Source organism: Colius striatus, chromosome 2 (assembly GCF_028858725.1).
Source record: "Colius striatus isolate bColStr4 chromosome 2, bColStr4.1.hap1, whole genome shotgun sequence".
Taxonomy (NCBI): Eukaryota; Metazoa; Chordata; class Aves; order Coliiformes; family Coliidae; genus Colius; species Colius striatus.
The window spans coordinates 122341411-122366724 of record NC_084760.1 but is presented as its reverse complement, the minus strand read 5'-3'; the positions used below and the strand labels follow the sequence as shown (position 1 = coordinate 122366724).

General features: G+C 43.6%; 1 protein-coding gene across 2 annotated transcripts in view; it reads right to left on the bottom strand.

Annotated features, from left to right (window-relative positions):
- RIN2 (Ras and Rab interactor 2) overlaps window positions 1-25314 on the bottom strand; it is a 58328-nt gene that overhangs the window by 11608 nt on the left and 21406 nt on the right. The window contains exons 3-8 of one of the 2 annotated variants that reach the window (XM_061989414.1): window positions 18468-18562; window positions 14010-14202; window positions 13189-13300; window positions 11556-11628; window positions 9031-9122; window positions 4924-6057 (exon numbers count right to left, since the gene is read on the bottom strand). In XM_061989414.1, coding sequence (XP_061845398.1) covers window positions 4924-6057; window positions 9031-9122; window positions 11556-11628; window positions 13189-13300; window positions 14010-14202; window positions 18468-18562 — 1699 coding nt within the window. The remainder of the gene's footprint in view (window positions 1-4923; window positions 6058-9030; window positions 9123-11555; window positions 11629-13188; window positions 13301-14009; window positions 14203-18467; window positions 18563-25314) is intronic. The other variant, XM_061989415.1, reaches the window with a different exon arrangement.

The window sequence follows — 25314 nt, the reverse complement described above, 5'->3', positions numbered from 1 at the left end:
GGCAGACAGAGAGAAACCTTTTAATGCAGCATGTTTGCACAGGACTAGCCAGCAAGCGGGGAAGTGACTCAGATGTGACAGTCTGTCCAAGATTTTTGCTGTTTTAAAAACCAGCATCAGTGAAACAAAAACACACTGCTAAAAAATCACCAGACCAGACAAATCCAAAACAACACACCACCTTTTCTTCTCCCTTATGAATTCTTGGCACAGACGTAAGAACCACGAAGTTTTGCCCTCAAATTAAAGGCTGGTGAACTCTAGGAAGCTGATGAGGCCAACAACACAGGACTGTCCAAAAAGGGCTGTCCTTTTTATTAAACAATCAATAGTAACACTCATTTATATCCTAATTAATGTAAACCTACATAAATATTTATCTTATTACTAAAGCCTAGAAGGAGGGCACTTCTAGTGATCTGCATCTCAGACCAATATTCAGTGCCACAAGACACCTAACAAGCACGTTCGGGACCATGTAGTTATTTTCTCTTTTTTCTGAACCGACCCCTTTCAGAAAAAGATGTTTCTGGATACGATCCCACAAAACAATTCCCAGCCAGCAGCAGCTTTTACTGTTCAACTAATTGCTGGAGAATAGTAGGGAAGGGTCTCCCAGGCAAATTACTGTCTCATCTGTGAACTGAGCACTGGTCCTTTGCTTTAACACCTCCATACACTTCTCAAACTGGAAACGAAAATTCCTGTTTACCCCAGTAGATGCAAAGTGTTTTCAAATATCCCCCCAGGACACTTAACACTCAAAAAACCTGAAGAGCGTCTTTTTTGGTTTTGCTTGTGGGTTTGGCTTTTTGGGATTTTTTTTTTAATCTAATATCATTTGGGCTTTGCCATGCAGTGTTCCTGAAAGGGTGTTTATAATTAGCCTCTAGCCTCAAAATGGGAACTGGAAATGCTTTGATACATGAATTGTGAAGGCCAGACAGCTAGTTTCGTTGTGACTTGTGGAAACACATCTGTATCCTGTGCTGACAAGCTATTTTGTTTTGCTGCAAACCACACGAGTCTGCATCTAGAGAGGACAACATATTAGTCATCACCAGTGTCCTCACGCAGCCTCTCCACAGCCCTGTCTGCCTGAAATCTCAGCTGCGCTCTCACCTTTTCCAGGCTGGCAGATTATCCGTTACGAACTGTCATTGCTCTACTCAGATTACCTGCCAGATTCCAGGTCCTGGATTTACCCACAACTCCTGCTTCATCATCCATGATGGCCAAGCCATTCATCAGTGAAATAAAGGCTGAGACATTAAGTGAGCCTGGGAACTCACAAAAAGGCCGAGTCCTGCACAAGTATCCTGGGAGGCTGAAAGGAGGTTTCTTTGAAAAACCGTGGCTTGCATATGCAGGACACCTGACTACACTTGCTTTGTTTTGGGTTTTACTAATACCTTGCGCTTTCATAGTCTGGCATGACTGATGTGGAGCTATTTTAAGGCAGCTGTCAGGGTAGACAAGTATCCAGTTCTTGGTGGATGTTTACAGTGATACATGCCTAGTTCAAGGTGCAGACAAGGGCATCTCCTCCAAAAGAGCAAGACTTGAAAGTATGAGCTCGCAGAACCCACATTCCTTAATAATCTGCACAACTCTGAAAACAGATGTAGGGCTGAGGTAGGTGATGAATAGAAGGCAGTGGCTGCAGCTGATCAACTAGGAAAGAAAAGTCTCTAGGGTAAACCTCCCCTGATTGTACCTACATAAAGCACACCAATGAATCACAGAATTCTCTGTGCTAGGTTTGGTTTTGCTTTAATCAGCTGTGGGTTAATTAAAGCTCACATTATAGCTGTGTGGTAAACATGTCTTTTCTTAATGAAGAGGTAATAAAGGAGAAGGGAGTAAGTCACAAAGCAAATCAAAGGGAAAGGGAGAACTGAATCCTCTGCCTCTGCTCAGCGCTTTTACCACTGCTTCTCACTTGTCCTATCACTCGCTCCCACAGTGACAGGAGGAATGCTGCGGAATGTGTTGGTCAGCCTCAACTCGACATGAAAAGATACCGGGATGAATGACAGGGTAGGGGAACAGGTCACCCAAAACAAACACACAAGCACAGTGCTAAAACATACCCAACATGAGTTTTTCATGGCATACCACTCTAATTCCTTAAAGAGGGTAACTGCATCAGTGAAGAAGAGGAGAGCAGGGAGTGGACCGTATCTTAACCTTTTTAAGACACGTAAGTCTACCTCATGATAAAGCATAATAAAGCTGAGAGATCACATACAAAACCTACATATGATATCCTGGCGGTGGGGGGGCGGGGGGGGGGGCGGAAAGGACGTCACCAGTCCATCAGAGACCAGTCTAACTCTATCTGGACTCCTTTGCACAGACCCAAGCCCCTGCAACAAGGCACGTCCTATGAGTAAGGGACTGTCATGTTCTCTCCAGTCATCTTTTAACATCCAACTTGGAAAAATCCATTACAGATAAGAAATAGCAAAACAAATAAAAGGCAGTCAGTATTGTCTAGGTACCTACAAACACCATCAGTGAACATCTTATTGCCAAATTATTTAAGCCAGTCATTTCTTGGGCTAGGCAAAACCTCCCAAACATCTGCTATTCAAGCAGCTGTGGACTACCAGGGTGTTCTCAGGTAGGTCCCAGAATAAAGACTATTTTGGGGATGCACATTCAGGCATTGAAAATTGCAAAGATCAGACATAGACACACAGGAGAAAATGCCAAACACCAAGGGCTTTGCTAAGCCTGGGGGTTGCTGGTCCTGCACCTGCTAAAACTGAGGAGACAGCAGCAGGGTGAAGTATAGTCTGGTTGCCCCAGAACAGGCAGCGGCAGCAGCACTTCTGCTGCGTAGAGGAGGGAGGCAAGGACTAGCTCTAGCTCCTCTTCACACTGGCTGGGGCAGCCAAGAGCCAGTCTGCCCTCCCTGCCAGGCCAGCCCCAGGAGTCACAGGGTGAAGCTGCTGTTACACAGATGTGTCCAGTACCTCTCCCTGTGAGTCCCCGGCCAGGCACGGCCGCCGTGGCCCATTTGAACCCAGCAGTGAGGGGGTCTGACCACGGGCCCTGGGCTCTGACTTGCCACCGCTGCGAGACAGTGCACAGTAAATAGAAAGAAGGATGCACTTCTAGCAGCGCACATCCAGTCTCAGGCTGGGAAAAACCTGCACCGTGAAAGTACAACCTGACGAGAGAGGATCAATGATGACTCAAAGTTAAAATTCAGGCAGCAATTCCATACTGAAACAGTCAAACAAAACTGCAGATAATAGGCTGGGCTACATCGTAAAAAAACCCTCCACGAGGGTGACTAAATCTTGCTGTCACATAGTTATCTGCTGAGATCAGCAACATCTGATGCTCCTGATGCACCGAGGCTGTTTGAAGGCTCAAGCTACGGGCAGCAGATGATTCAAAAGCAAGCTTTTCCTTCGTTTGAGCTCTCCAGCTGTGTAAATTAATTGCATTTAATCACACGATCAAAGCCAGACTCTCTGTCCCTGAAGAAAACCGAAAACCGATGTACTTCAGTTATTACATTTCATAGCTTGCAGTACTCCAAACTACTGGAGCATTCATAAGCAGACGGCATTTTGCCAGTCTTCAGAGACCCACAGTCTGGTTCAACCACATCCTTACCACGGAAAGTACAACTCAAACCCAGCTTTCACAGAAGTTCAAGCAAACCAGATCCGTATTTCTCAGATATCCAGTACTTTGCAGAAATACAGGCAATTATGTGTCTGCACTCTGCTCCGTTTGCCATTTTTCCTCTGCAGAAGTCCCTCCCACACAAGACTCTTGATTATTCTAGTAAGAACACTACACGCCTTTCAAAGCCTCCATTTCAAGGACACTGTTCAGTGTTATATTTGCTTTAGCAGCGCTTGTTACTTTTGCTCTACTCTGTGTAAATGAAGTTGAGTTTATGTGAGAATACTTCCTCACAGTCAAGCACAGATAGAAATAACATAGAATCAGCCTCTATTCCCAGAGAAAGAACTATCTGCCAATTTTGCACTGGGACAACTGTTGTGACACTAGGGTACAGGAGAAAAACAAGCAAATCAAGACTGAAGTGAGCTCACAAGGAAAGTATTCTGCTCTGAGGGATGTTTACCTCCTAAATGTGGCTTATAGGCTCTTTTACAAATACTGCTCAGACTCCAGAAGACAGAGGGGCAGGGAGACTTTATACAGCAATAATAATTTCACTTCTGTGGACACACAAGTCTCTGTTGTTAAAACATACATTCAAACATATTGCTTATCTGCAACCATTTGTGACCACGGGCACATAACAGAGGGGTCTGGAAAACCTGAGATTGGCAGCTTCCTCTCTCTCTTGCACACGTTTGCTTTTTAAAACTCTTCCATAGGCATGTTTTTTATTTAGCTTCAACTTGCAGGGACAGGGCTGCTTCACCAGCAGGGAATGAGAACGTTTGGAAGAATGAGATTTACTTCAGAAGTAAGGTGCTACAAAATGTCTCTCTAACTGTCACTGGCTTCAAATACATTCTAGTTTTATGACTACAATCCACACAACTGAAAACAATCCATATGATTAAAACTGGCAGTTTTAGTCCAAGCATTGAGAACTATTTCAGCCCAATTCAGGGAAAAAAGCACATGTGCCAGCAAATGAGAGATTCTGTTTACAGCGGCTAAAAAACTAAGAGAGTAATAATCAGAGGTTAAAAGTGCACATTGCAACTTTTTTTACGGATAACTTTTTATGCACCAATTTGTAGCAAAGCTCTTGTGCGCTGCTAGGTGATTGGGGGGGGTTGTTTCATCAAATACTCAATGGCTTGAACTCAGCCAGCAAAGTCAACCCCGCCTTTCCAAACTCGCACAAAGACTATCACTCTAAACACGGATTACAGACTTTCACCTTTCCCCAAAACACAGGACAGCGTTTCTTACCTATCTGGTCCTCTGGAATCAGCGATTCGATCGGAGGATCCAGTTCGGAGCTTTGGGACAAATAGTTCTTGACTTGGGTCATGAACTGCCGAATTGTTTGCAGCATATCAGTGCTTGAAACATGGCACTCCTTGTTTTCCTGAAGAAAGCTGACATAGTCCTGCACTAAGCACCCAAAGTAAGTGCGTTTGTCCCGGGACATCTCTGCAATTTTCTTAATCATCCTCTTTTCAGGGGTCATGAAGGAACTGAAAACTCCACTGACTTTCCGTAGCTGGGATTTCACAATCTTGGGGAGAACAAAAGAACTGTTTCTTTTCTTCTTGGTCTTCAAAGGGGGTGCCATGCTCTCTTGGTCACTTTCCCCCTCAAAATCCTCCAGGCTGCTGTTGGTGTCCCCCTCATAGCCGAAAAGCGGCATGCTCCGGTCGAAATCCAGCGAGTCAGATGAGGAGGTGGAAATGCTCATGTCGCTCAGTCTCTGTCTGCCTCCATCCCACGGTATGTGTGACTCAGAGCTGGTGGCTACAGCCTTTTTGGCAGCTGCCGGAGGCGGCGGCTCAGGCAGGGCTTCACCTGGCACACCAGCAGCTTTGGGCACAGGCACGGAGTTGCAGCCAGGCCGAGTTACCGCCGTGGTCTTTGAGTTACCTTCCGCCTCTGTGCAAACAGTCTGCTTCTTCAGCCGAGGCGGCGGAATGGGGGTTGGTCTGTTCTGCAGCAAATCCGAGCCTCGCTCTTTCTTATGGTTGACTGTTTCTGGCATGCTCGCTTGCTTTATAGTCCTGGAAAGCTGTGGACTCGTGAGGATGCTATTAATAGCAGGAGGCGGCGGCCGGGGCGGGGGAGAGCGAGGCCTCGTCGAACCATTCGTGTCTTGAGTTCTCGGGCTCTGTCTTTTCAGACTTCCACTGACATCCTGGCTGTGCACTTTTAGGAAGAGGGGGTTAATGAAACACAGCGCTCCGTTGGTCTGGCTGCACTCCAGCTCCGAAGGCGTTCTGGTTCGTATAGAATGCACTCCATTTATGAGGCAGAGCTGACGCGAGTCTTTACAGGCACCGTCTGCAGGCCCAGGCCTACGGGGAGGTGAGGGATCCGGGGGGTTGCTGTTAGCTGGGGAGCTCCAAAAGTCTGAAAATCATCATTGCATTAACGTAAGAATGCAAAACAGCATGCAGATGGCTTTCAGAACACTCAGCTCAACACCATCAGATACAAGTATTAAGAAATTTAGACAAGCTTTTATTAGTTCAAGAGGGGGAAAGAAAACTCCATGTGAACCTCTTAAAGCGACACATAGCCCATGAACTAGGCTTAAAAGCCGAGCTTCAAAGAAAGGAATGGAGACTAACACAGTCATTCTTACCAACTTGAGACTGAAACGAACACCAACTACTCACTACCACCTCACTCAAGAGAAACAAGCCTGAATTGCCAGCAGGTATTAATACACATAACTCCATTAAAGACAACAGACTGATTTACACCAGCTGATGGTGAAGTTGCCACTTATGGCAACTCAAAAGTTCTGGTTTGGTGTCTTTTGATAGTGAACAGATGAAAGTACACACGAAACAAACAGCTCACATTTTGCTGTGCTGGGCATATGTATCATCTTTAGCTATGCAGACCGAATGTTTGCATTGCTGAGAGCACTGGCCTGCAGGCCTGCCCGTGCAGTGGTGCCACAGCACATAAATCATCAGAAAACGTGTAATCCTGCAGCAGCAGTGTAGAAACCAGCTGTGCCAAACCAGCAAAATTTCGCTGCAGCCTCCACACTTGTCCCAGCAAAGTGTCAGCATGTTTGTGAAACCGAGTCAATGGGAAAGCCCAACAGGCTCTTGAAAGCTCCCGAAAGACTGAAACTAGACCAGCCCTGAGGACAGCAAACGGATTAAAATTAAGGAGGTATACCAGAGGAAGGAGATTTTGCTGAAATTTGGCAATCTTTACATGATCCCATTTCCTGTACTGTAAAGATGCAATGACACCTGGGCCCAAGTGCATCAATGCCAAGCATTCCACCACACGGTCCGTGCCCAACAGACGTGTCTTGCCTACAGGGCAGAAGACAGGAAGTGGGCCCTGGTGACAGGGTACTACCAGAGAACATGTGTAGGCACTGACATATCTCTCTACATAGTCATACGATGTTGGTGTTTTTTTTCAGCTTCATGACTTCACATCCTGCCTGTGGATTCATGAGCAGAATGGCCAGCGTGCCTAGCACATGGGCCATCGCAAACACACATGATGCAAGCACCACTGCAGGTGAAATACAAGAGACAGAGAGGGAACCATATGTTCAGCACCTGAAACCTTACCAGTTCTTCCTGATGTGGTTTTCTGGGCTACATGCTGTCGACTCGTGTTGTGCAGTTTTCCCTCTGAGCCTACAAAGCTACAACCCTCGCTGTTTAGAACAGGGTGTTTCGTGCCTACATGTTGCTTAGGGAAAGCTCACACTCAAGAGGAAGGGCCTTTCGAGGTTTTAGGCATCTCTTGGGTCCACAGCATTGAAAGGCCGACCTCCTGGTGTGCTCTTTTGCATATGGGCTTCATATGCATAAAACTTGCATAAATCTCCACCAAAATCTCGACTTTATCGTCTATTTTTTTGCTCACAGAACGTGTGAACTTAATCTGATGTACAGCAGTGTATTTTGGATCGATTACCCAACCAGATAGTTAGACACCGATCCATCAGCCCCCTCCTCTGCTTTCAGTATTAAAGAAACAACACACACAATGCAGACAGAGACTGTTCAAGAGCAAGAATAACTGCAGCAAGTAGGCCATGGCGCTCTTAGGCACCGAGGACAAAGAATGGTTAGTCTGGAGAGCTTGCTCAACATTACCATTATCATCTCCTAAGAAGAAACTTCAAGGCTTTCTTTAAGGCTCCAGGTGCCATTGAGAGACTCTGCCTTCACTATGCTGTATCCAAATTGGATATTTTCTTTTTCCACCCTCTGTCCAAACACTCACCTCACCAATGTCTCCAAGTTTGCGCCTATTCCCAAGAAAATCCATACTTTCATCTAATTACCTAAACTTGCAGGTAAAGCAGTGCATAAGTCCTTTGTCTCCTCTCTAAAACAAATCCCTTCATTACATTGCTACTGCAGCAAAACACAATGCAAAGCAGTGCAATATTTCCCCGGGTATGGCTGTGCTGCAAACTCCCACCAAATAGTTCTAGAGCCTCACGTTAACATTCTGATTTAGTGAGGATCTGTCTCTAAATCAAAGAAGATACTCGGACAAAGATTGTTGATAGTCAGTCCTCCCTTCCTGCAAAAGGAAATGAGTTCATTCTGCACTTTTGGAGGAACTGCTCAGCCATTGCTCTGGGTGGGGCCCATGTTTCAAATCCCACCGGGCTTTGCATCTGCAAACTCAAGGTACGTTTTACAATGAGCCTGTATTTGGTTGCAGCAGTCAAATGATACAAGGGCATGTCTTTGCTTTGTTTTTAATTGAAAGAAATTCAGCACACCAATGCACGTGGATATATTTTGCAGATCTTATGTACACAGTCCTTGTATGAAAATGCTACATCGAGCCACTGATATAAAAAAAGTCACCATTCTAAGATCACATGCCAATCTGATCAGACCTATTAACAGTGAACCTCAGTCCCTACACTGTCCTGGCAACTCTGGCAAATTACCATGCTAGTGTCTGCTATATGAGCCCACAACTAACACCAGCCTCTGAGGGAGAAGCTACATCAAACCTCTGGGGACTACAGGCCTCACATTGGCCAAGGGCTGCTCAGAGAGGGAAAAGGGGAGGGAGGGAGGGAGGGAGGGAGGAAGGAAGGAAGGAAGGAAGGAAGGAAGGAAGGAAGGAAGGAAGGAAGGAAGGAAGGAAGGAAGGAAGGAAGGAAGGAAGGAAGGAAACAGGAGTAGCAAAAATATCACAGAAGGCACAAAAAGAAGGAGGAGTGCCAGGGTTTGTTCTTCCCAATAACAGAAGCTGCTTTTCTAAACAAAATCCGTATCATTGCTAACTAATATGAACTGCTTACTAATACAGACTACTTCTTCAAGCTTACAGCAATGCTACAGGGAATGACATCTATGTAGAGATACTTACTTAGTCCAAGCTGAGCAATTTCTTCAAGTTCAGCTTCTGTCTTTGCTGCAGCAATGGCATGAGGCAGCTTCAGGGTGAATGGAAGGACATCTCTGTTGTCAAAGAGAAAAAACAATTGTGGTTTTCACAACAACATTCATAGTTTTAAAAGCATTTGTTTTCAACACAGGCATTGGCTGGACTCTGATTCTTTCTCACTTCTTGAGCTGTGGCAGGTAGCAAGAGCCTTAAACATACAACGAAAACATTACTTGCCCCAAGGCTCCTTTACACTGGAAAGCAGTGTGAGGTACAAATTACAGTAAAATCCTCAAGACTCTCTTTAGGCTCATTTCCACAGAGCCAACCAATTTTTCTCCCATTACAGCAACAACTTTTACACCTGGTCTTTTACAAGCATACCAGCTTGATGCAAGTTTATCTGACCCTAATTCTTCACCAAAGCTTCTTATTTTCTGAATATCTTGTTCATAGCTCTCAAAGTTAAATTCCAGTGATCACAATAAAACTTGGACAGTTACTCTAACAATTTCTAAGCTAGGATGTTCTGGTGTTACTCTGTCCTAAGCTGTAAACACACTATAAGATATATCTTTATAATTGATTCCCATATGTGGTTTCTCTTCAGGGCATACTGGAAATTTGATGGATGTTTATACAGAGAGACTCATGAATGCATGAACAACATTGGCCAAATCCTGTGTAAAAAGTTCTCACCAGAGATTTTAAGGGACAAAACTACTTAACCATAGGTACATTGTATGAGTACTGTCATCAACCGGTACTGTACCTCCTGTCTTCCCTCCCTCAAACAACAGTGCATGCTAAACTGCAAAATCTGTAGTACAAATGCCTATGTAATTAACAATAAATGAGAATAAACCGAACACATGAATCCTACACACAACTGACATCAACCTCTCTTTTTTTTATGGCTATAAACAGGTCAACCATCTGTTGTAGCACAGACAGTGGGGTTTTATCACAGATATTCTCTGTGGTTTATGTTATCTTGTTGAAAAAAACAGGATCTCAGAACGCCATTCAAAATCAAGTGCAAGCATGAGACTGATACAGTAGCTGAAAAGTATTTGAAAAGACACTTTTGACATCATATCACAGATCACCTAGAGACTAGAACATCACAATATATTCAATACAAAGACGGGTAACCCTTGACTCCTCATATGAACAGACCGGGTATCTATTGCAAGAAATTCCCTCTGGTTTTAGGAAATCCTCCTGGTTTTGCCGAGATGTACCAAATTGCACTGACAGGCAGCTCAGGGCCCCTTGTCAGAGAGAAGGGGTGGGGGAAGGGGGAATCTTAAAAGGCCAATTGTGCTTCCATCATTTGCCTTAGTCTGCATTGTTTTCCTGTTGGATCTTTGTTATGTTTTGTTTGGAGGCGGTTTACATTAAGCTTCCTTTTCTTCCCCAAGATGAGTAGCTTCCTCAGTTTTGTTGGGACAGAAGTAGCAATTAAGCCTCCCAGTCCAGGGTCTGATGGTGGTCTTTTGTCCCTGGATGGGCCTAAACCACAAAAAATACAAAGAAATCTACCTGGTTTGATGCATGCTTCCTGTAGGTACTTAGAGCAAATTTACCAGAGTCTGGTTGGCAGAAATGAAAGGGTGACAAGATAAGGAACTGCTTGTAAATGCAGTTTCAGCTCATTTATCCTCTGAGTGACAATTACTGAAGTGGTGTTAATGTTTCTCTCATCACATTCATGTAAAGCTCATCAAAACTACGGCCAGTAACAAAAGTGCTTCACCACTACAAACAAAAACAATAAGCATGGCAATCCAAGTGCACCCCTAGTGAGTGTTTACCACTGTCTGCACTAATTGGCACCCTCATGCAGTAAAAGGACCAAGACCATTAAAGCTCTCCCTGCAGAGTTGTGCTGTGTGGCCATGTCCTATCTTAGACTGAATGTAAAAGCTTGAGCATCAGTTGGGAAGTTTCTGTCAGTAAATTTAAGTCGGATTGAAAACAATTTAGATGTTAAAAGCACCAGGGTTTTTTTTTTCTGCATAGTATCTGAAAAACAAGTTGGGCAACCATAAACAGGAAAGCTGATGAGGCCATTTCTGTTGTTCACAATTTGCATTCACGTCTCTCAATCCCCACACTCTACAGTGTGACCTGATTTGTTTCCATTATACCCTGCAAATGCTTTTTACTGGCAATTCCGAGAAATGGACACTGCAAGATAGTTTATGGTGCTTATTAAATGAGTTACAGAGCATTTAAGAAAGCATTACAAGGTATCTGCTGAAGTTCAACTTGCCAACACCGCACAGTTCGGTGGGTCACGTAGCACAAGCCTTCCAATACTCAGTACCAAATAAGACAGAGAGACTTGCTTCCAATACCCATCTCTCATGTCTCCCCTTATCTTCTAAGACTATGCAGGAAGATTTGTGGTTTGGCAACATAAATATCATGCTGAACCAAGTCTCTATTTTTCCCTCAAGACCAACTAAGCAAATGCAACTCAGAACATAACAGCATCTTACCTGCTAATACAGTAGAAAGCGATGAGCCTGAATAAATCAGCAAAACTTATTCCAGACCCCTCCAAGGAAAACGCTGTGAAGAAAGTTGCAAGAGGCAAAGTATCACACATCTATCCACCATTTCTTTAAAAAGCTTAATAAAAAGCATGCCAGATTTTTGCATAAAATTTGTAAGTTTTCATCATCGAACTAGCTACTGTTTAAGGGAAAACAACTGTGTACATGGCTCTGATAATGGCACTTTCAAGAATACTCAGCTGGAACAATGCAGACTCCCAAGCTTGATGGGGAAAGCCAAAAGCCAAGCAGCAGCTTTGGATACCTCAAAAACACCTCTCAGTGAGTAGTGTATGACCAGCTCCCTCCCCAAGCCAAGGATTCACAGCTACTGACAGTAAAGTCTGCACATGAACCAGAGGAAAAAAGTCAGGTACTGAACAGCCTTCACACCGAAGGACAGATAAATGTGGTGATTTATGTGCCCAGAAAAATAAGTTTCTTTAAGAGAGGCACTAACAATGCAGACAGTAAGCATGCAGGTGACCTGGGGGTAAGAGGAATGTTCAGACACCCTAAAACCTCAGCTATGGGCCACTGAGCGAAAACATCAGCAAATACTTCCCCCTTGTGGTAAGATTTTATTCCTGAAAGACAACATATTATTATTTTATTTTCTAGATGGGAGAGAGGGAATTCATTATGATAACCACCCTACAAACACGGCCTTAGATCACACTGAGATCAACGATCATTGATGGCTTTCTCTTCTCTTTGCCATGACACGTTTGTAACTGGAGGCAAACCCAAACACAGAATTAATTTCCTGTTGCTGTGACCTTGGATGACTGGTAAAAAGGAAAAATTCAACTGAAATTGTCTCCAGTTGACTAACAAATAGAAGTTAACTACAGACCCTCTGCTTCAGGGGAGGCTAAGTGAAATTATTGCAAATTTTCTCAGTTTTTCACTTTCTTGTTAAAATGAACCACACGCACCACCTGCAGTTCCCACACCACACATACTCATCAGCCACAGCTTCTTTTTTTTCATTCCTAGACCTCAAACTGTTTTTCATATCCTCCCTCTAAAGAGATTAGGACAGTACTGTTTTGAAACTGACTGGAACTCATTGCTCGTTTCTAATAGAGGGCACAAATACAGTTGGAACATAAAAAACAAACATACCTGATCTCCCATCAGAAACAGTTCCAAAGGATTAAAATACATCTATTTATCACATTAAAAAAACCCAAAGAAGTGAAACCACATAAAAACCTATCATACCCAAATTCGAATACAGAGAGCTCACGACAGACTTGTGTGCAAGAACAGTGCCCCGAGTACAAGGAAATACAAGGACATTTCATTGAGAGCAGACAGGATGATAGACTATGTTTTTTCAGAAGAGGATAACTACCCACAATATTAATGAATCATGGATTCAGCAAAGTACAGAAGAGAAATATTCCAGTTGTGTCCAGCACAGACTTAGTGTTTCTGTGTATCACCCCTCTCTGTGACATGTCTGGCCACTCGCAGAGCCGTATCATCTGCTGTGGGTTTCACCAATGCAGATTACTCCTGGCTCATACAAGATGAAAAATAGCCGAGAAGTATGTAACTCACGACTTACTGTATGTGCTTTCTTTGATTGCAAATTCTTTTAGGCAGGAGCCACAGTCACCGGGCAGACGCAGAGAGATGACTTTCTTCTGCAATCTTGCAGATTTCCTAACCAGGAATATCTGTTGTGCAGAAGGCAAAAGGACATGGGTTTAGCTTCACCACAGATGCCTTAACAAACACAAAAGGAATCAGAACTTCATTATCTCTGATCTATACAAAACGTCTCAGAATTTTACTTGGTCGTTACTGTATCAGGTCCAACAGCTTCACGTTGGGATCATTAGCTCCCGTGAAGTGCATCTACACCAATGCACATAGTATGACAGGACGAGCTTGAAGCCATGATGCAACAGGAAAACTATGACCTAGTGGCTATCACAGAAATGTGGTGGGATACCTTACACAATTGGAGTGCCACAGTTGATGGCTGCAAGCTCTTCAGGAGGGACAGACAGGGAAGCAGAAGTGGTGGGGTGGCCCTCTCTGTTAGAGACTGTTATAAATGTTCAGAACTTACCTGCTGCTTTCTCATTACAGGGGAAACACATGTTATTTACAACCCTGGTTAGTAAAGTGCACCTCTGGAGATGTAATTGCAGCAGTCTAGTTCCCAGCTCCTGAGGACCCTGAACTTGTTCCCCAAGTTTCACCTGAGGTAAGGGGTCACACTCCAACTGGTTCAGCTGCCAAGTGCTCAGGAAGCCCCACTGGGATAATCCAAAGCACAGAAGGACTGGGAGTGAGATGTCGGTTAGTTGGGTTTTTTGCTTTTGTTGTTGTGTTTTTTTTAAACACTTGCATCAAGTGAAGTGAAATGTAACTTCTTACCCCAGAATGCTGGGCCTGCAGAATTTCCATGGCTTCAGCATCATTCAGGCCAAGCTGCAGCCACACGGGGTGAGTATGGAGAAGCTTGTCCAGTATGCTTAGTTTGTTGGATAAGCTGTCATATCCAGAGTCCCGGGGGCAGCTTTTTACATCGTTTTTCTCAGGAGTGACATTATCCATGTCCTTTACTAGACTGTGAAAAATTAAATGAACCCCATTAAATTAGACATGCTAACCTCCTATAAACGAAGAGTTCGGTGAACTGAGAGATCACAAAGCTAATGGCACTGCTGGTGCCCTGGATCGGTATTTCTCCTACTGAATTAGAATCTCCTATAGAATTAGAATACACAAAAATTCTCTTATCCCCAAGATTTCTTTCTTTCACTTGCCCTCAATTTAACACCTGTCTTTAAGGTAAGCCTTAGCATTCATCTATCAATTTTGGCAATCGTTTCTGATACAGGTGTAAAGGCACACGTGACTGATCAAACACTTCACCTCCCTTCCTTGTTATGTTCACATTTGGAAAAACCTCTCTTCTGAGATATTTATGTAATTCATATATTTTTATTCCCAGATAGGTTACAAAAGCTGCAACCCACAGAAATCTTACTCATTTCCGCCTGCCAGAAAAATCTGTTCAATATAGCTAAAGAAATGGAATGCTCATGTGAAGCTTCACTGTCATTCGTATAATACAGAATATCCACTGCTATTTGAGTTGTGTTGCTGGTTCAAATTCCTCATTTTTGAGCTAGAAGTACATCCTGTGATTCTGCCAGTGTTAGAAATCACTAAAGAACAGTTACTCTGGCAAGAGCTTCCTGATGACAATATTAAGAGCATACACAAAACCTGACCGGTATGACCGCATGACCGGTATCAGCTAAAAGGCCTGGCGCTGCCTGCTACCAGCCTAAAGCCAGTAAGAGTTTGCAGGTGTATGTAGGGTGACAAGGTTGTCTTCAATGTAGCTGACAATGTTGTCAGACACACACAAACCATTACAAATCGGAAGATTAATCTGAATATGGAGCTATTGGGTTTTTGCAGCCTCCAAGAACTCACATGCACAATCCCTCCCACACGCTGAGATCTGAGGAGGAATGCAACACCTGAGCCCACACCTTACCTAGATACACACAGGTGTCCTTGCTACATCAGTGCTAGTAGGTCATTGCAGTCTGCAGGAAGGTAAACTGGGAACAATCAACCCTTAAAAAGCAGTTTCCTACCCAAACAATAAAGAAAGAGGCAAAGACCAGACCTGGTGAGCTCTGGCAAGAGCATAGCTTGGAAAAAACACTTCTGGCAAACTACATGTGACCCACGAGAAGCCACTTCCCCAGGTTCAGGAGGTCAACTGAATCAGAAGTCCCTCGGTCTGTTCTGACAGCCTGCATGCAATGATCTAGCACCACTGAGCATCATAGCCTGAGTTTGGTTTTTATTCTTAACATTATTTCAGTTAACAATCCCGGCACTAAGCATACAGGCAAATGGGAGCTGTGAAGCTTGTCATATCTCAGAGTTAGACTATAAAATGATTTAGGACTGGGATGTATGTGTAACTTCTTTAGAAACAAGATTTTATGCAAGTTTCCTTAGATTCCAGAAAACCCCTAAGTGTGTGGGAAGTAAACAGAGGAAAGTGCCAAGATAAACAATGCTGTGCTGCATCCTGATTAGACTTAGCTCACAATCAAAAGGGCAAGGAAAAGGTTGAAGCCTGTAACCAGGATGATCCTCTTCCTAATACTCACAGAGCTGTAACATACACCTTGATCACATACCTATGAAGCAAATGCTCCTGTCCTCCCACTCACTACAGCAATTTTCTTTCAGTCTCTTAAATCCTATCCATGTCTATTGCTCTAACCTGTAAAACCTAAACTTCTAACATTCATCTCATTTTTCTGTGGGACTTGGGACAAGAAGCTGATCTGCTCTCTGAAACTACTGTCAACCTCCCCAACCCTCTGCACTGACAAACACTGGCCTTAGGAATGGACTTTCCTCTTTTGGGGATTGCAGACACAGTGAAGGTGCATCCAGTTTGCATGGACATCCTATCGTGATTAATAACAAAAGTGTCTGGATATCTATAAATCCTGCAGTCTCACAGGCGTTAAATCACAACGGCCTCACCTATACAGTAACACTGAGCAGTAGCTGTGAGGAGGCAGAAAGCCTCTGCTGACCATTACCTCCACTCCTCTGCAACTGGAATGTCACTTTTTTTATCCATCTTATTACACTTGAAGGGACAGGACAAAACTGCTGGGGAAAGGGTTGTTGGATACTTGCCTACCGGTCAACAGTAACAGAAGCAATTCACCATGCAAGAGATAGAAGACATCTATTTAAGTTAATAACTGCTGTGGAAAAGTGTAGAAGACAAAGGTGTGAGGGCTGTCCTGTACAAAACACACAGAAAGGAGCAAAGTTCTGCCCTTGTCTCTGCCACGGTAACAAAGCAGGGAAGGAATAAGCTGCAGTAGATGCCACCACCAGCAAAGCATCTCTAATGGTTTCACAGGTACCAAATGCTCCCGGAAGACCAGGGCTTTACAGCCTTCCTTACAGAGAGGCAGCAGCAAGCATTTTCCCCTTAATGAAGGGAAGTAAGAATGAGGGAGGAGAATAAATCTGACAGTCACCACAAAACCACCAAAAACCCACCCCCAAAAACCTAACAAAACAAATGCAGCAACAACAAAGAAACCCCCCCACACCACAGCACGGAAGCTGCAGACACCCGACTTCGTCTACTTCTTTTGCTGAATTCAGTTGAGAGTTCTTGCAGCCGCTGCCTTTCTGGGACCGCTCTGGATGCGCTAAGGTGAAAAGCAAGCACCGAAAACTGTCATTCCTTCTAGCTCAAATCTCTCTAGATGCAAATCCAATGTCACATCAAGATATCAACTTCTCAACAGCAGAACACACAATAATAAAAGCCCCCTACACTAATTACAAAATTTTAAATTAGCTAAAAACAAAGGTATGATTGTAAACACATCCTTATGGGGAGCCTAGCTTGAATAAAAACCCTGGAAAAACCTAGTTGGAATTACTGTAATCTTGCTCTGTATCTCCATTAAAAAACCATATATCAGTGCAAAACTAATTGCACAATTTATACCAACTTTGACACAACTTCTTCGGGAAGGATGCAGCTCAGAATTATATTGTGATACAAAAATTGACTATTTCATTAATTCAGATTCAATATTTTACATTTATCATCTTAAAATCAACAGAACAGAATTGTGGGTTTTTTTAAACTGGCTGTTATTTCAACATTGAATTAAGTTGTCACAAAAACTGCATTATTCACTTTTTTCTGTTAGCTTTAATTTCCCACTTGGGCAACAGAGGCTCAACGTTTCATTTAAATATAATTACAAGTTGCCTTAAGTTTTAACACATTTCCAAAGTATTGAAAGAAAGCAAGAAAGCAAAGAAAGAAAGAAAGAAGCTAAAACACATGGATGCAATTCTAAATAACAAACTGTTATTAATTAACTTTCTGCCTTGGGAAACAAAGCCCACTGGCTCCAGAGCTGGCCCATACTGTGCAGTCAGAGGAAACAGAACCCCTGCATCAGTTGCTTTCCTTCTGCAACAAGCATTTCAACAAGTACAAAAATGGGTTATCTTACTAACATAATGATTAAAATATCGAATATGCCCCAGATATCGATTTAACAGGCATAACCAATCAAGCATAACAGCTATAAGAAAGTCAAAATGCTCGTGTGTTACTATGCCCACTTCACGTTACATGTTTAACATGACACATGTTTAACATGACAAATTTCTACAGTCCACACCTATGTGGCATGATCTACTTTAAAAAGTCAGAGCTTGGATCTGCCCTGTAATATGCATCTCAAATAATTTTAAGGTTAAGGAAACGCCTCCATCTATTTATTATATGGGGTTTTTTTTATGTGCAAGATACTCACATATAAATGAACTTAAACACATAACCCACATAAGCATCAGCTCATAACAGTCAACATTTCACTTCCTAACCTAGACCATAAATAAATCATGCTATCCTGTGTTCAGTTTTCACAGAGACACTGGAAGCAGGGGACATTTTTAGTCTTTTTAGTGTGAAAGTAAAGCTCATTACTACAGACAATGAGAATAAGGTTAGTAGTTTCCTGCTTTAGGCGTTCACCAGTACCTAAGGATTTTAATAGGGAAGTAGAAGTGAAGTTCAGTTGCTTGTAAAAGACATTGAGACAAATACACTGAAAGATTGAATGTTTGGGCACTCCTCCTGCACAAATGCAAATTCCTTCAATCAAGAGCAAGATTATCTACACCCCTTATGTTGGCAGGATGAAGAGTGCCAAGACATAAGCCACCCATGAGGAAAGCACAATGAAAACATTGCTGTCAGGGTACACCTCCAGGAACTATGAAAATAAACATTTTAATCACCTTCGCAAATCGGCAGATTCATCTTCCATTGTGAGATCTGTCTGTACCATCTCCTGTTTCAGCTCTCCGATTTCTGAGGCAATTGTGTCAATGAGCTAGAAAGGGACAAAAATAGTATGACGTCAAGCGAGTGGAAGAGGCGTGGAAAAGCAGCCCGGGCAAGTTTAGTCACCAGAGATTACAACACTGTGTTTTGTTTCTTGTTTCTTTTTTTTTAAATCAAGTTCTACTTCTCTTTGCAAAGGAATAAGTAAGGGCCAGGGCCATTTGTGATGGTTTTGGAGGACGAACAAGTCCCACTTTCTGCCAGCACAAAGCCTACCGGGTTGGCTAGCTTTTTTGTTCAAACATATTAAATCTGCAGCTTCAGTGTATTATGCAACAGCTTAAACGAACTGTATTATTTGATCATTTATAGCATTTACATTCTCAAATGAAAAGAAAAAAAATACTCAGAAGACTTCCATCTGCAAGAGTTATTTCAGAAGGGACACTACGCCAACATCACAGTGCTGTGGTGGATGAAAAGGAACAAAGCAAGAAGGAAATGGGTGGCTGCTTTTCACATTAGATCTTGGACTGCACTTCAACGGAGCAACACAACTGAAAGAAAACTGCTCTGTGACACTTCAGCTCAGGTGGAATACAATCCTAATTTTGGACACGAGCGCAAGAACTCAGGCTGTATCCTGAGAAGTACAGCATTTGCTTGCCAGATGTCTGGGATACGTTTTGTTGAGCAAAAAACAGCTATGGAGTTTGCAAGGCCTGCTGCCTTAGACATTCTTCGCAGTAACTGCATCAAGTTTGCCTGACACATCACATCACGACAGTATATAAACACTTGGCAGTGTTCCCTCTCTCCTGTTTGTAGTGAAACCTCAGGAAAAGGTTTGCAGTGGTGCCATGTCCTCTGCAATCACCCACACAGCTCAGAGCAAACAAACAAAAACACTGGCAGATGAAGACAGCCTTCCAGTTCAAGAATAGTCTTCAAAGTCACCCACTAGACAAGACCCCAAGTCTCAGTAGTGTTAGGTAACTCAGGACAGCAGCATTCTCAAAGAATTGCAGGCAACATTTTCTGTATCCTTTTATTGGAAGTTTTCCTGTGTCTCAGAAATTGACACCTTCCTTTGATGTGCTTATTCTGACCAATTCAAAAGAAGTTTCCCTCTCTGCTTACAATAGGCTAACTCCATTAAGGGTAAATTAAGTGAGAATGAATTGCCACACACTACATCCACACCACAGGTAGTCACCTCTCCCAGCCTACCACTGGCATTACAAAGACTCTCCACCTGCTGACTCTCAGAACACCCCGAGCCACTGCAGCGAGAGCAATGCCTTCCTGACCACGAGGAAGAGCAGCAGAAGGAACTGGTGGTGTCACGATGGAGCAGCCTCACATCTCACCGCAGCACTCGGGGCTCCCACAAAGCAGCACCAGCGAGCGCCCTGTCAGGCACGGGTGTACTCATTCCTCCTGCACGGCAGATGGATCCAGCCCCCAAACTGGCTTCACACAGTGAAAAACACGCACACCGCTGCTGTGGGATGAGCTTCCTTAGAAAGCCACTGACTGCACCATCAGACAGTGCCTACGGCACGCCAGCCACTGCAGGAGGCTTTGACTGGTGCTCAGACGGTGGTGCTGGGCCCCAGCAGATCACGTAGCACAGTTTTTTCTCTTGTGAAGCCTCTGTCACCTTAGCATCCTCATTCTTGATACATTTATCCTTGTAATCCCCTGAAATGTAAGAGAGCTGCGAATCTCATCAACCTGATGACACCTTTCCCAGCTTTACCCACATATCCTGGCACATATCTTACTACTTCCCAGCCCCTTATCTTCTGTCCTCTGTTCAGGAGCAACATGTTTCAAGTCCCTTTTCCAAGTGTGCAAACACATTGACTTAAAATGCATTTAATTGACTTAAAAGTGCAAGAATATTGAACTTTTAAATTCAGAAGCAAAAGGACTTAAATTCAGGTAGTATCCCTCTCTTCCCAACCACGCAGGACAATGGGTTTACACCTTCCGTATTACCCTCCAAACGGTTAGTTTCTTAGATGAAATGCTCCCAGTCTCTCCAGCAGCTGAATGAGTAAAGTGGAATTAATTCTGCCTACTGTGAAACTTCTAGTACTTTCAGATTTCCTCACCTGGCAGCTGCTGCAGTAAGGTAGCGTGCAGCCATTCCTTGCTGCAGCAATTCCTGCTGCTGCTCAAACTCTTCCACAGGTGCACCTGAACACAACTGAGGGCCGAGCTACTATTTGAACTGACCAGATTACAGCCTTGTCTCTTTTCCCACCAGACAGCCACAAAGGCTGTGAGGGTGTCTGCAGACTCACGGACACAAGCATGTCAGGGGCAGCACTGCCCTAACGTGCTCCATCCTTCAGGGGTGGTTGAAAAATTAACTCTTGTAATGGATGAAGCCAGGCTCAGGGTTTAAATCAGAAGATGCTTCCTGTTCACTGTGAGAGCGTGAAATCTTTCAAGCACTGAGTAGTCAGAATATGATCAATTCAGCCAGCTGTACCTACATTACGGCTTCCTGTCACAGCTTGCCTGGAGCCATCTCAGAAGGAAGGCACCACTAGTCAGCTACCAGCACACAACATGAGTCAACGTCTGAGTCTCATTACAGACAACAACTGATGCACAGTGATCTGCAACTATATGTCACTATTTAAAATACGAACTCGTGAGGGAAATCACTACCTGAAACTCAACATATTACTGAACGTTATTCAAGGATGTAAGAGCTCTGCTGCATGCAACATCAAGTAAAGTCAGCACAGCAGCCCTTTCATTGAATTAGCAATATAACTGTACACCAGTGTTGCTTGCACTGGTGACCCTGTCTGAGCCCTCACTGCAGGGCCTGACATGGGGATCACAAAGGGCCCAGGGAGAGCATGAAACCAGAGAAACCACCACAGCTCCCAGCTCCTTCCATTGTGTGGAGCATGGTAAAAGGCAGGGCCCATCACACAAGCATCTTAAAGACTATCAATCTCCAAACAGTCAAACTGAAATTGACCATCTATTTGTTTGTTGTCAAACCTCTCAAAGAAATTATGTCAGCTCTGCCTGGCAACACATTTGTCTCTTTCAACAGTCTTCATCTCTTTAAAATTCAAGCAGAGCAGGAGACAGACTGCTTTGCAACACAGAGAAGCTGAATGAAGCATCAGTCACTGTCCCACACAACTCCCCAAGTCCAGTCAACATTTACTTTCCCTCTCAGGGAGAGGCAAGGAGCTGAGATGCCTCAGGAAGGGCTGCATGTAGCAGTCTGCAGGCTGGGAATGGGAAGCCAGCCTGGCCCTGGCTGCACACCCCACCACAGCAGCAGCCAGCAGATTTGTGCTTAACAACTTGCGGAAGCTGTTAAGATGGCAAGGGGGGAGATTTTGGCAGCTAGTGGGAGATGTAGAGCCATCAGGTACTGAAAAGCACCAGGAGAAGCACGTGCTTCTACTTCACAGACAGAAAAAGGGAAACAGCAAGCTAAGTGGAGCAACACTGTTACATTAGCAGCTGCTTTTGAGTCACAAGCTGCCAGCACCGCAGCCCAGACTTCTTTCCCTAGAAAACTTCCTACATTGGCAACTGCATGAAAGCTAAGGTGCTATTCCCCATTAACTAGCTGACAGACACCGTGACAGGACGAACCAGTTCTGCAGAAGTACCTCCTCTTCATCAGTTACCAGAAGGTAACAAACCTGAACTAAAATATTTATCTTTAGGAATAAAAGCCTCATTTTAAACAATAATCTGCCAGTATTTTCTGCAAATGGCAACTAGTTTTCCTTAAATTCTTTTTCATGTAAAAAAATTACTCTTCTGAATTTGTTTTAAAAAGTAGTCTTTTGGAGCTGCATCATCTGAATACTCTTGCAGTTGACACACACTGTTACAGCAGCACCTCACAAATTAACACAAGGTGTGCTCAGAAATGATGTCATAAAATCGTGAAGTACTTAGGATCAATTAAACTTCTGGTCATTATACAAAGGGTGTGATGCTTGCATGATTACCATTATACAAGGTGAGCTGTTAATAACATGTTTCTACAAAATGCAGGAAGGATCCTGGTTGTTTACCATTATTAGATCCAACCCTGAGGAAACAGCAGCAGGAGCAGGCTGCTGCCTTCTTAGTGGAAGGCTCAGAATGTTTGAATCCTTCAAACAAGCAGATTTCTCTATTCACAAACACTGTGATTCCTATTTTGCTGGGGGAAAAAATGGGGAAAACACGCATTGTTTTCAACAGACTTGAAAGCAAGACCGTAAGAGACGGTTTCCAGAGGAAAATACAACTGAAGCAGATGGATGCAGTTGCCAGAGGCCCCTGTTAGTGTAAAACGACCTACACAGCCCCAAGATTCAAAAAGGAACGTGAAAAAAAATCTGTCATAGATTGTTTAGGAGCATGAAACAGACATTTCCCTGCTATGCTACAGAAAGAAGAGGTTTAAGTGAAGATAAATGTATTTGAAAGTATGACATCTTCTCAGGTGGTGAATTACTTAACATTACAAAATCCCCAGATTAAAAGGAGACCTTAAATAACATGGTAAATAGCCATTTCTGTCTCTACTGTCTTTCCTTTGGACTTTATTTCTGACAAAGGACTGTTCTGTAAGTCAAAAAGAAACTAAAACCACTGTAAATCCAAGTAATAATTATGTCTCAGAGACAGCACAAACTCCCTTAGCAGCACAGTGCAGTACTCCCTAACCAAACCTATCCTAAGCATTAGATGGCCACAAACACATGTGTACTAACTCATTCCATTCCTAAAATCCACGAATGAAGTACTGAAATGCAAACATCTTAAACCACACTTCCTTTCACCATGTACCACGCTACGCTTATTGTCAACTGAGTCTTCGTTCAACAAGACAGACCTCAGCTTTTAGAAGCTCCCGGGGTGACAAAACAATTCCTGATCACAGATCACAAACATACCTGAGCTCCCCAGCACTTTCTCACCAGAACACAGAGATTCCATTGTTACCATCTCTCAGGATGTCATCAAGAAAGCAAAAAATCAAGAGCAAATGCATTCACTAGAAGCCGAACACTCTCAAATGAGCTACAGTCCCCTTTCTGAAGGTGCTCTGTCTACACACACATCACAACTGTGCACCCGAGAGGGCACGTGCCCAGGCACAGACCAGTGCCTGGCCCAGAAGCCCAGCACAGTTACTGGTCTTACTCGTTAAACTCATGAAGAGTTTCTCGGTCCCAAGAAGATGACAGTTGCTTTGACTTGATATCAGATTCAGGATATGTCTTGAAAAATCACTCCTCCAGCACTACATGGCAACTGAATTCCTGGGCTTTGTGCTGAAAAGTACATAAGCTTCTTCAGAGGATTAACGAAACTGCCATCTTTCTGAAAGCACACTGAAGGAGTCTGCCAAGGTGACCACTGCAGAATGCTTCCAAGACCTAAGATTTACCTTTTCCTCTCTAGATGTTTTAAGATCAGTGCCTCTAATCTGGCAAGGGAATACGGGGTAAAGGCAGCAAGGATCGGTATCAAGACTGGACAAATGAGCTTCAGCACTTACCACTCCCCCTTCCTGCCAGTGTCTCATTTTTCATTCTTTCTGGAGACCTGCATCCTCTTTGGCATTACATCTTTCCCTTCCTGTTTTGATAAGCAGAGCATAGGAGCCCTCAAAGAGCACCCTGTGTGACGAGGTGGCAAAGCGCCAGAGACGAGCCAAACTGGGAACGCTATTCCTGGACTTGTTCACATGTCTGAACACAATCAAACAGTTTGGTATGCGGCTGCAAGTTTCTGGTTACTTTGTACAGCTACCTATGAATTCCTAAGACCACTAACGTCATTGAGCGTCTTAGTCATCAGAAAGCAATGAAGTTTTACCTCATTGGTTGATTGATATTGGGACAGGAAAACATCAGTATAAAACCTCTGATGCCAGCTCAATAATGATGGGAACACTCTGATGAGAAGGACAACAGTTCAGTAAAAGGATGTTTTTCAGAAACACATATTCAGTCCCTTGCTTTACCAGAGGTTCCCTCTGTGATCACCGGCAAGCTATTCAGTCCCAGAATTACTCAAGCCTAGCTCCATCTTTGCTTCATTTTCACTACTAGCTGGTCCCTAGCCTTTGTCAATTGCAAGGTAAAAAGACCCCAAAGAATTTAGTTTGTGAAACTACAGACCTTTGGTCTTAATAAAATAGCAACAATACCGTTTTCCTAGTGTAACAGTCAAAAGGATGAGCGTGAAAATCTAAGAGATGCTTAAAAGCCACAGCATGGGAACTACTCAAGAACCCAAACGAGAAGTTGAAACTTCCCACCGGTATTTGGCAACATTTCTTCTCATAAATGTTGCTGAGAACAGTAAGATACTCTTCATGAGGATTTAAGCACCCTGAGAAACTGCACACCAGGGTGCTAAATGTTTCCTGGGCAACTGTGAAGTCACAAGCACGATGTGAGAGCCGCATGCAGAAGTATACTACACAACCTGTGCCTCTGGAAGAGCATTCTGAAGTACAGGTCAGCACAAGTTAAAGGCTGTATATTGACTACCAGGTCTCCTAAACAGAAACAGGAAAGGCAAATTAATGTAATGCAGCTGAAAAAATCTGATGTGCAAAGTGTTTCCTTTGCTCATCCACCCAGCTGTAGCAAATGCAACTGTTGTCACAATTTTACAAGTGTAGGGGGGAAATGTCACTGTACACACACACACCCCCGAGGTACACTACACAGAGGCTGGGCACACTGGCTGCCTGCAGTTCCCAGTTCTACACTGTGGGTACAGAATGCGGGTCCAATG